The following is a 12,858-nucleotide window of genomic DNA, read 5'->3' as shown; positions in this document are numbered from 1 at the left end:
GGCAACGTAGACGCGCACACACGGGACAAGGCCAGCGGTGGAATCGTTGCGGGGCTGCGGCTTTCTCTCGCAGTGAAAGCGTTTAGTACAGTTGAGGAGGTGGTCGCGTTGCGGTCTCGGAGCGGACGTTGCCATTTGTATTTACTAGAAACTAAATAAATGCAGCATTTTTCATATTTATTTTTATTTATTTATTTATTTTTTCCATTTTACGATTCCTAGACAAAATCACTTGCCTGTGATCAAAGATAGTGAGAACTGATGTTGGGGATTACAGCCAAATTTGTGCAAAAGTATTAGTTCTTCAACAGCTTTAACTAATTGTGGGCCTGAAATTAAGGAAAAGACAAGATAATTGGTAAATCTGCTAAAAAAGACAGACAAATTCATCCAAATAAAATAAATAGTTTTATATATTTCAATACACAAATGTATCAACATTGTTGGGAAGGTTATTTTGGAAATAGGCTGTAATAGGCTACAGATTAAATTTCCCTATTTAAAATGTAATTTAAAAGTAGTGTAACTATTTCAATTGCTTTAGAGGTAATGTAACTTACATTTGATTACTGAATTTTTAAGGAATGTTTTCAACTGTTAATCCTTTTAAAAACGTTTGTAAGGCGGGTTTACCTTACAGTAGCACTCAACACTTATAACTGTCAATTTGACAAAATCCTTCATCACTTGAATTAAGATTATAATCATTTAATTTTAAAACACAGCCACCACAAAATCTTTAGCACCTCTGTTTAACTCCTGAAACATTGGTGTCTCTTATTTTAAAGCAGTCAATGTGATTTGGGAAATAAATCAAAATATTTACAAGTAACCCACTTTGTAATTGTAAACATTTTTAAAAGTAACTGTAATTTAACTCTCAGTAACTGTAACAGATTAGTTAAATGTCATTTATAATTAAATTACATAATTCAATTACATGTAACTAATTACTCTAGCTAAGTTCAAGCCCCTACCACTGTCATCAAGGCATCAAAGTGTGCAATAAACATTGCTTGTTGGCCGAGGGGCCGCTGCTGCAAATATTTGAGTGGCTCCTCCCCTAACAGATAAATCTCACTCCAAACTTTTTCCAAAACTTGAGAGCCCTGTACTGTATATCTTAGGGCTATAATTTTAGGTTATGTGTATTTCACAAACATGTAAGAAACATCTATCACAACAAATGCATTCATCCCCTACAAAACTGTTTTAGGCAGCAAAGGTGTTTAGGAAAGTGATGTAGCGCTTTTGGTACCTTTTGTATTTTTGGCGAAAATTTGCTTTTTCACCAAAGAGCCTTTGACCTATTTGGCCTTGAGCCATGTGTGTATGTGTGAGGGGTTCAATGTGAATCAAGTCAAACTGATTGAAAAATTAAAACTACAACAAAACTCTATTTAACACTATTTAAAGCTGCACACCATGAAGGTGGAAGAACATGACTAGTTCAAATATGTTTGTATAATTTTGTTTACTTTAAGATTCCTAACAATGTCACAAAACCATAGTCTCAGTGCCAAAACGATATTTTACTTTTTTTTTTAATTGTAAACAATATAAAATGACTCATAGACAGCAGAAAAGTCGATGACAAATAAGACATCCTCAATGACCCTTTTCCACGTGTACCCAAGTACTTGATAGACTTTACAATCGAGTGGACGAGGCTTCCCTCTACTGGAGAACTGTAGCACTCAGATTGTGGCGCGATGCCGTTGCTAAGAGGATTAAACCGCAACGCTGATTGGTTGAACGAGCACAAGTGAACCAATCGCAGGAGTCGTTATATTTGAAGGGTTTTCATGGAAAGCGTCTAGTTACGTGAAGTTGAGTTGAAGCTAATAAGATTTCGATGACAAAATAATGGATTTTCATCAAAATAATCTATAAAACTCACACGGTAGCGTTAGTTCTGAAATGACTAGTCCAGACCGCGGTTTTCACAAATCCTAATGTCACAGCTCTCACCGAAACGAGGAAGTTTGTTGAGGACCATGTCATCCAAATTCAACTTCAGCTTTAGAAGAAGAGAGAAGAAAGAATTTGTAAGTCTTCTGTCGCGTAAATATGATTTAGCTGCTAAAAAGCCTGTGTTAATGTGCAACGTATAAAGAGACACATCAATTCAGACCTTAGTATTTGTTTTCTTAGCTGTGGTACAGGATTGTTTTAACGTGTATCCTGTGATGTAGCCGTGTCGTCAATGTAATCCTGTGTGTTGTTGTGGTTGTGTAGCGGAATATAGCTCATGGCTTGATCCCTGCTGCCACCATTGCCCCCAAACCTGCTGTTCCCCGCACTCCTCCCCCACGAAGCCCCAACCCCTCTCCAGAGAGACCCAGGTATACCCACATACCATATTCCTATCCATTCACATCACTTTTGTTCTCCTCTATCATTTTACACATCTCTCAATGCATTTGTAATCTTGAGAGTCTATTAAATCACTCATACTTAGCGAATCAGATTTATTGTTTTAATATCTTTACATAAACATCCAATATCTTTATCTAAGCATTGTAAATCTCTGATAACTGTCACAGGTCTGCCTTGGCAGCTGCCATATTATCTTCCTCCCTGACGGGCCGTACTGTTGCCATTCCTCCTCCACGCCAAAGGTCTTACTCTGACAGTGATTGTTCGCGTGCAGACAGCCAAACTGGCTTTGAGCCCTATGCTGCCACAGCACTTTATACCAGGTATTATAGTACACTGTTTAATTGACCATAATCAGGGTTTCCTAACTTTAAATTTTGTGGGTGGGCCCCTTTTGACGTAAAGTATTTATTTGACGTACCCCTGAGAGTTTAAGTTAATATTTCAAAAATCTGCATGTTTATTATCTGATGTTGGTTCAAAAAAATGGTCACCTGATATGATGGAGGTAAACACACACTGCTTAAAAGTTTGTGAACCCTTTAGAATTCTCTATATGTCTGCATAAATATAACCCAAAATCCAAATCAAACAAGTGAGGGAAAAACATTTTGAAATAAACGATCCAGTGATACATATCTGTGCATTGCAAAAGTCTGTGAATCTTTGCTTTCATTATCTGGTGTGACCCCCTTTTGCTGCAGTAACTGAAGGTAAAGTTTCTTGTAAATGCTGATCAGTCTTACACAATAACATGTAGGAGTTTTAACCCATTTCTTAGTGCAGAACCACTCTGTGATGGCTTGCCTTCTACATCATTCCAAAACATTTAACTTTCTTTTAACATTCTTTGGAATGACTTGTGTGCTTAGGGTTGTTGTCTTGCTGCATGACCCACGTTCTCTTGTGACTCGGTTCTTAAAAAAGTTGTCCTGACGTTTTCCTTTAGAATTTGCTGGTATAATTCAGAATTCATTGTTTCATCAATGATGGCAGGCTGTCCTGGCCATAATGCAGCAAAACAGGCCCAATCCATGATACTACCACCTCCATGTGTCACAGATGGGATAAGATTCTTGCTGGAATGCAGTGTGTTCTTTTCTCTGAACATAATAGCTCATCATTTAAACCAATAAGTTCTATTTTGGTTTCATCCATCCATTAAACCTTTCTCCAATAGTCCTCTGGCTTGTCCACATGATCTTTAGCAAGCAGTTTCTTTTGGAGAACAGTTGATTTTTTTTCTTGCAACTCTTGCCATGCAGAAAATGGTTGATCAGTGTTATGGTGGACTTATGAATCTTAACATTAGCCAATCTGAGAAAGGCCTTTAGTTGCTTAGAAGTTACCCTGGGAACTTTTGCAATCTTGCAGACTATTACATGTTCTGCTTTGGAGTGATCTTTGTTGGTCGACCACTTCTCGGGAAGGTAACAGTGGTCTTGAATTTCCTCCATTTGTATACAGTCTGTCTGACTGTGGATTTGTGGAGTCCAAACTCTTTAGAGATGGTTTTGTAACATTTTCTAGCCTGATGAGCGACAACTCTTTTTCCAAGGTCCTCAGTAATCTCCTTTGTTTGTGATATGATTCACTTCCACAAACATGATCAGACTTTAATAGATCCCTGTTCTTTGAATTAAACAGGTCACGTACTGACATTTAATAGTCATTGCACTGACTAAAAACACATCTGCATAGATGGACTCACCTAATTTCACCTGCTAATCCAAGAAATTCACATACTTTTGCAACGCATAGATATGTAACACTGGATAGTTTTTCTCAATGCATAAATGACAAAGAAAATATTTTCTCTCTCACTTGTTTGACTGGGTTCTCTTTGTCTACTTTCAGGACTTATATGAAAATCTGATGATGTCTTGGGTCATATTTATGCAGTAATATAGAAAATTCTAAAGTGTTTACAAACTCTTAAGCAGCACTGTGTACAGTCGTGGCCAGAAGTTTTGAGAATTACATAAATATTGGAAATTGGAAAAGTTGCTGCTTAAGTTTTTATAATAGCAATTTGCATATACTCCAGAATGTTATGAAGAGTGAACAGATGAATTGCATAGTCCTTCTTTGCCATAAAAATTAACTTAATCCTGAAAAAAAAATTCCGCTGCATTGTTAAGAATGCTTCAGGGCGTCCAAGAAAGTCCAGCAAGCGCCAGGATGGTCTCCTAAAGAGGATTCAGCTGCGGGATCGGAGTGCCACCAGTGCAGAGCTTGCTCAGGAATGGCAGCAGGCAGGTGTGAGCGCATCTGCACACACAGTGAGGCCAATACTTTTGGAAGATGGCCTGGTGTCAAGAAGGGCAGCAAAGAAGCCACTTCTCTCCAAAAAAAACATCAGGGACAGATTGATCTTCTGCAAAAAGTATGGCGAATGGACTGCTGAGGACTGGGGCAAAGTCATATTCTCCGATGAAGCCTCTTTCCGATTGTTTGGGGCATCTGGAAAAAGGCTTGTCCGGAGAAGAAAAGGTGAGCGCTACCATCAGTCCTGTGTCATGCCAACAGTAAAGTATCCTGAGACCATTCATGTGTGGGGTTGCTTCTCATCCAAGGGAGTGGGCTCACTCACAATTTTGCCCAAAAACACAGCCATGAATAAAGAATGGTACCAAAACACCCTCCAACAGCAACTTCTTCCAACAATCCAACAACAGTTTGGTAAAGAACAATGCATTTTCCAGCACGATGGAGCACTGTACCATAAGGCAAAAGTGATAACTAAGTGGCTCAGGGACCAAAACGTTGACATTTTGGGTCCATGGCCTGGAAACTCCCCAGATCTTAAAACTTGTGGTCAATCCTCAAGAGGCGGGTGGACAAACAAAAACCTACTAATTCTGACAAACTCCAAGAAGTGATTATGAAAGAATGGGTTGCTATCAGTCAGGATTTGGCCCAGAAGTTGATTGAGATCATGCCCAGTCGAATTGCAGAGGTCCTGAAAAAGAAGGGCCAACACTGCAAATACTGACTCTTTGCATAAATGTCATGTAATTGTCGATAAAAGCCTTTGAAACGAATGAAGTGCTTGTAATTATATTTCAGTACATCACAGAAACAACTGAAACAAAGATCTAAAAGCAGTTGAGCAGCAAACTTTGGGAAAACTAATATTTGTGTCATTCTCAAAACTTTTGGCCACGGCTGTACAGTATATTGTAACCATTTTATCTTGATTGCGTTTATTTAAACATATTTCTATCTATTTTTCAAAATAAAATTTTTAGCATTTAAAGGGATAGTTCACCCAAAAATGAAAATTCTGTCATTAATTATTCATCCTCATGTCGTTCCAAACACACAAGAACTTAGTTCATCTTAGAAACACAAATTAACATGGTACTTGTGGTACTCTCCATGATGTGTATATTCTTGTAGCTTCGTAAAATTACGGTTGAACCACTGATGTCACGTGGACCATTTCAAAAATGTCCATACTGCGTTTCTGCGCCTTGACCATGGTAGGACCCTTGCTGTCTATGGAAGGTCAGAAAGCTCTCGGATTTCATCAAAAATATCTTAATTTGTGTTTCGAAGATGAGCGAAGGTCTTATGGGTTTGGAATGACATGAGTAATTAATGAAAGAATTTATATTTTTGGGTGAACTATCTCTTTAATTGGTTTAATTAATTACACCCCTTGCAGTTTCCTTACAAAACCCAGTTTGGGAAACATTGGCCTAAATAAACCAGCCCTCTTTTATTTTTTTTTTAAGAGGAATTGAGCTATTGAGGACTCAGAAATGTTGTTGCAAAAGACTGTGACTTAAAAAAAAAAGAAAAGTCTACTGAAGCCATACGACAGCTTGTGAAGAACGTGCCGTTTTTCCCGGATACATCCTGACCGAGATTTCTATATTGCCTAAAATATCCAGGTTTTGGCACAAATGATCATCCTAGTGAAGAACAGACCAATATTGAAGTTGTTATTCACTTGTTACTCGTCATGTTCATGAGTTTATGAGTCAGATTTTTCAAAGAACTGATTGGTTAAATGGTTAAATTTCGGTCTGCCTGTTACACAACGCTATCGTATGACCTTAGAAGACATGAAATATAGTGCATTAGTCATTTGGACTACTTTTATGATACTTTATTATAATTTTTGTAGTTTGAAAGCATCACTTTTAGTCGTCCGTAATTTCTCCTTTTGTGTTTCATAGAGGAAAGAATGTTATAATGACACAAAGGTTGTATTTTTGTTAGAACTAATCCTTTAAGTGAAAGTCTGAAGTCTGAAAGCACAACCATTATTATTACAACACAATGACTTCTAATCAGGGTAGCACAGCAGGTTGCTTTGATTGTAAGTGTATAGGCATTTTTGGTTCAGAAGGAGGCAACGTAGGTTACTTGCTTAGATATTTCGACATTGGTCTGCTTACGTCTTCATGATAGGATGTCTTACAGATAGTGGTTCAAACAGCATTAACTTTTCATTTTATGCAATTTAAATATGTGAGTTTGCATTATTCTCATTTTAGAGACACCTGGACAGATTCAGTGATAGGAAGACCACCTGTGCCTTCCCCAGGACTTTCAGATGATGATGAAGATGATGAGAGTGATGAGATGGAGGGAGAAGAAGAGAGAGATGAAAATCATGTATATCAGTCCATTGAGAGACAGAGCAGAGCAGATGACATAAATGCTGTTTACGCCGTGCCTTTAAAACACAGGAAGGTACAGTTGTGTGTGTGTTTGTTTGTTGGGTCTGTGTATGGAGTGCTTTGTCCTGTTAAGCATTTGATGCATTTACCAATATTCACCATGAGGTGGAGCTTCTGATTCATTCAAATCCTGCTCCAAGTCAATACCTAGTCTGAGATCAAGAAATTAAAGTATTCAAATCTGATTTAGTAGTTTTCTGATAGCTTGTGGCATTTAACCACTCCTTACCTTGCATTTATGCTCATCATAGTTATATATGGACCACAAAACCAGTCATAAGAGATTTGAAAACTGAATAAATGAGCTTTCCATTGATGTATGGTTTTTTAGGATAGGACAGTATTTATCCAAGATACAACTATTTGAATATCTGGAATCTGAGTGTGCAAAAAAATCAAAATATTGAGAAAATCGCCTTTAAAGTTGTCCAAATGAAGTTTTTAGCAATGCATATTACTAATCAAAAAGTTTTGATATATTAACAGTAGGAAATTTACAAAATATCTTCATGGAACATAATCTTTAAAATCGATAATTTGGATCCATACAATGTATTGTTGGCTGTTACTACAAATATACCCATGCTTCCTATGAATGGTTTTTGTGGTCCAAGGTCACATGTATATGTTGACTGGCTAAATGAATCTTTCTGTCAGGACGAGACCAATTCAGACGTTGATGAAGAGACCGAAGACTCTGCATTTGATATTGTGTCTCCTCTACAGACTGAAGGTTAGAAGTTACAAAGTGTTAAAATGTACCTATATTTATATTTATGAAAATCTTTTATGCTCAGCAAGGCTGTATTTATTTGATCAATAATACAAGAAAATCGTAATATAGTGAAATATTGAAATAGTGAACTTTTCTTTTTGAATACATTTTAGAATGTAATTTATGCCTGTGATGGAAAGCTAATGCCATGATGAATCCGTAATAATTTTTTCAGGAGTCCTTGATGAATAGAAAGTTAAAAGAAAAGTATTTATTCAAAACATACTGTCACACCCTCTGCACGTTCCCTCAGCCCCAATCACCACGATCCTCCACCAACCAGCCAATCACCACCACAGCACACCCGTGAACCATCACCAGAATTCTAATCACCGTCACCTGCACCAGCAATCACCACACCCTTCAAATACTTACCTCATTCACTCACTCACCGGCTGGTATCGAAGTTGCATGGATGCTTCTCTGTGGATCTTCTCCCCCTCCTGTTGTCTCTCCTGTGCTCCTCGTGGATTCTTCCGATGTTCTCCTGTGCTCCTCGTGGATTGCTCTGATGTTCTCCTGTGATACACGTTAATCGTGTTAAAGGGAAGTGACTATTGCTAACGCTATGATCCTTATGAACTTGAACTCACCTGTTGTGTTTGTTTGAAGATTTGACCACAGAGACCTTATTTCACCCGATTGCACGTGTGTTGTACTGTGCACGTTTGTTAATAAATACCTTGAAAGATACTCACCTTCTCCCTTTGTGTGTGGTCGTGACAGGATACCAGCCCTAAAGTAATAACACACCACGTCTCTCATGGAGGCGAGCGCCGCTATCACAGAAGATACCCCCGACTCCTTTTCGGATATGGTAAACGTCCTTCGTCAATCTCTACCGGCTGTTCCAACGACGATTTCCAACACGCCCCTCTCTCGCCCCATGAACTATTCCGGAGACCCGGGTGGTTGCAATGGTTTCCTCCTGCAATGTTCCCTCTATATCGAAGCCAACGCACACCAGTTTCCGAACGAAATTTCTAAAATATATTTTATGATTTCCCTCCTCACTGGGCAGGCACTTCAATGGGCGGTTGCACTCTGGAATTCACGGAGCGATGCGTTGATCTCCTATAATGCTTTCGCTGCCCACTTCAAGGACGTGTTTGGAGCTGCTCTCACTCCCCTTTCCGTGCACGACGAACTGATCACTCTGAATCAAGGTGCGTCCAATATCCATGAATACACCCTGCGCTTCCGCTCCCTAGCGGCCACCAGTGGTTGGAACCAAGTAGCTCTCCTAGCAGCCTACCGTAAGGGGCTTAAACCCCAGATCCGCAAGCATATGGTTATTTACGATGACAACGTACCGCTGGAAACCTTTATTAAGAAGGCAGTAGGCATTTCTCAACATCTCTCAGCGTGTCCTTCTACAAAGTCTGTACCCAGCTTCCCTCCACTCCGAACACCGTCACCCCAACGAGACGCGGAGGAGCCTATGATTACTGACTCCTATCGCCTGGATCCTGCGGAGAGGAAACGACGAATTAATAATCATCTGTGTCTATATTGTGGAGAAGCCTCTCACTTCATCAGTGCCTGTCCAGTCCGCCCGCCTCGTCCAATGGTGAGTACCGTATCTATTACTCCGGCCATGTCTCTCTTACCCCATATTACCGCTAAACTAATAGTAAACTCTCGTACTCTCCCCATCTATGTGCTCGTGGATTCCGGAGCGGCTGGCAATTTTGTTTCATCACACTTCATTGCTAAACATCGAATTCCCACCGTTCAAAATGAGGTCACATACCACATAACCACAATCCAAAACTCACCATTGGGCGATGGTAAGATATCTCGCCGGACCAGAAAAGTGACCCTCGTCTCCCAACACAACCACCGGGAACATCTGACCCTCCTAGTACTCCCGCGAGCCAACGTGGATGTCATCCTGGGCAGACCATGGCTCATTAAGCACCAACCCCGCATAGATTGGAGCACAGGAGAGGTCCTGGAGTGGGGCGCAACGTGTGAGGACCACGGCTATCATCCTTCCTCGTCAGATGCAAAGTCTCCATACCGTCCTATCCCTCTGCACGCCACCACCATAGAGAGCCCTGCCACTCAATCCGCCACCACCATTCCCCCCGTCTATCAGTCTTTCACCGATGTCTTCAGCAAGGAACGGGCCACACAACTACCACCGCACCGGCCCTGGGACTGTAGTATCGACCTGCTGCCAGGCGCCAAACTACCCCACGGGAAGATCTACCCCCTCTCACGTCCTGAGCAGGAAGCCATGGAGAATTACATCCAGGAGGCTCTCCAACAGGGGTTCATCAGACCTTCCACGTCCCCAGCAGCATCCAGTTTCTTCTTCGTCCCCAAGAAGGATGGTGGGCTCAGACCTTGCATTGACTACCGGGTGCTCAACGACGCCACGGTGAAATTCGCCTATCCACTTCCTCTAGTGCCAGCTGCCTTGGAGGAACTACGGGAAGCCCGCGTCTTCACCAAACTCGACCTCCGCAGTGCATACAACCTGATCCGTATCCGAGAAGGAGATGAGTGGAAGACCGCCTTCATCACCCCCACCGGTCACTATGAATATCAGGTGATGCCCTATGGCCTGGCTAACAGTCCTTCCGTATTTCAGAATTTCATGAACGAAATCTTCCGCGACTACCTCCATCGATTCGTAATCATCTACATTGACGATATCCTCATTTACTCACGTAACCTAAAAGAACATCAAGACCACGTCCGTCAGGTTCTCCAACGCCTCCGTGAGTACCAACTCTATCTAAAATTAGAAAAATGTGAATTCCATCAGCCCACCATCTCCTTTCTCGGATACGTGATCACTGCGGAGGGAGTTCACATGGAAGCCGGCAAGGTGGACGCAGTGGCCAAGTGGGCGGAGCCCAGGACGGTGAAGGAGCTTCAGCGTTTCTTAGGCTTCGCTAACTTCTACCGACGCTTTATAAAGAACTATAGCCTCCTATCGGCTCCACTCACTTCCCTCTTAAAGGGAGGTCGCCGGGTACTACAGTGGACTCCAGAGGCTCAGCAAGCCTTCGACCGTCTAAAGCTAATGTTCACCACCGCTCCCATCCTCAAGCACCCCGACCCTTCAAGGCCCTTCGTGGTGGAGGTAGATGCGGCGGACGTGGGCGTAGGAGCCGTGCTGTCCCAGTGGTCTGATGAACCCCGATCCCTCCATCCGTGTGCGTACTATTCCAAAAAACTCACCCCAGCTGAGCAGAATTATGGAATTGGAGACCGCGAACTGCTGGCCATAAAGCTCGCCCTCGAAGAGTGGCGGCACTGGTTGGAAGGAGCCCAGTTCCCCTTCACCGTAATAACCGACCACAAGAACCTCCAGTACATTCAGAACGCCAAGAGACTAAATGCCCGCCAAGCTCGCTGGTCATTATTCTTTGCCCGATTCAATTTCCACATTACTTACCAACCCGGCCACAAAAACACCAAAGCAGACGCCCTATCACGTATGCACTCACCTGAACCTACCTCTGACGATCCTGATCCAATTCTACCCCCATCTGTCTTTCTCGCACCCATACTATGGCAGCTGGATGAAGATATACGGGCCGCCACCTTCGAGGAACCTGCACCACCGGAGCTTCCCCCGGGTCGTGTCTATGTCCCAAGCCGTCTCAGACCCCTTCTGCTGGATAGTACGCACACGTCCCCCGGCTCAGGACATCCTGGCAGCAGGCGAACCCTCTCGCTCCTCCAGCAGAAATATTGGTGGCCCAACATGAGCAGGGAAGTGGAACGGTACGTCCAAGGATGTTCGGTCTGCGCCGTCAACACAACCCCACGCCGCTTACCCGAAGGTAAATTACAACCGTTACCTATTCCCCGCCGACCCTGGACACACTTGGGCATTGACTTCGCCACAGACCTGCCCCCCTCTCAGGGTTACACCACAATTTTAGTGGTAGTCGATCGATTCTCGAAAGCTTGCAAATTAATACCTCTCAAAGGTCTCCCCACAGCACTAGAAACCGCAGAGGCACTATTCCACAATGTATTCCGGAACTTCGGACTCCCAGAAGACATCGTGTCCGATCGGGGACCCCAATTCATTTCCAGGGTCTGGCGGGCCTTCTTCCAACTTCTGGGTACCACAGTCAGCCTGTCATCCGGATATCACCCTCAAACGAACGGGCAGACCGAACGGAAAATACAGGAAATCTCCCGCTACCTTCGGACGTACTGTTCCCAACATCAAAACACCTGGAGCCAGTATCTACCGTGGGCTGAGTATGCGCAAAATTCCCTCCGTCAAACCTCTACTGGTCTAACCCCATTCCAATGCATTCTAGGTTATCAACCAGCTCTGTTTCCATGGACTGGAGAGTCCTCCGAGGTGCCCGCGGTAGATCACTGGTTCCGAGAGAGCGAGAGGGTGTGGGACTCAGCGCACGTCCATCTCCAGCGGGCAGTACGGAGGCATACGGAACATGCCAACCGCCGTAGGTTACCCAACCCAGTTTACCTCCCCGGGGACCAGGTATGGTTGTCCACTCGAGACATACGCCTCCGGCTGCCCAGTAGGAAGCTGAGTCCCCGCTACATAGGGCCCTTCACCGTGCACTCACAGATCAACCCTGTCACCTACCGTCTAAACCTACCTCCACATTACAGAATCGCCCCCTCGTTTCACGTTTCCCTACTCAAGCGCCACACTGAACCCCTGTTCCCTTCCTCCACAGAGTCGGAGTCACCTCCTCCTCCCGACCCGCCAGAGATCCTTGGAGATAACATCTACCAAGTCCAAGAAATCCTAGACTCCCGGCGGCGGAACGGCCAGCTCCAGTACCTAGTGGACTGGGAGGGGTTCGGACCCGAGGAGAGATCGTGGATACCCCGTGACGACATCCTGGACCCGACTCTCCTCGAGGAATTCCACCGCCAACATCCCGAACGCCCAGCTCCCAGAGGTCGTGGTCGTCCCCGTCGCCGTTCTTGGGTGCCAGGAGTCACCCGTGGAGGAGGGGGTGATGTCACACCCTCTGCACGTTCCCTCAGCCCCAATCA

General features: G+C 43.3%; 1 protein-coding gene across 1 annotated transcript in view; it reads left to right on the top strand.

Annotated features, from left to right (window-relative positions):
- Positions 1-1,818: 1,818 nt before the first annotated feature.
- cep89 (centrosomal protein 89) overlaps positions 1,819-12,858 on the top strand; it is a 102,092-nt gene continuing 91,052 nt past the window's right edge. Inside the window, exons 1-5 of the mRNA XM_073836054.1 lie at positions 1,819-2,048; positions 2,239-2,345; positions 2,547-2,702; positions 6,888-7,086; positions 7,731-7,806. Coding sequence (XP_073692155.1) covers positions 1,956-2,048; positions 2,239-2,345; positions 2,547-2,702; positions 6,888-7,086; positions 7,731-7,806 — 631 coding nt within the window. The 5' untranslated portion in view covers positions 1,819-1,955. The remainder of the gene's footprint in view (positions 2,049-2,238; positions 2,346-2,546; positions 2,703-6,887; positions 7,087-7,730; positions 7,807-12,858) is intronic.

Source organism: Garra rufa, chromosome 3 (assembly GCF_049309525.1).
Source record: "Garra rufa chromosome 3, GarRuf1.0, whole genome shotgun sequence".
NCBI lineage: Eukaryota > Metazoa > Chordata > Actinopteri > Cypriniformes > Cyprinidae > Garra > Garra rufa.
The sequence above is the reverse complement of the archived record's forward strand: the minus strand, read 5'-3'. Positions and strand labels throughout refer to the sequence as shown.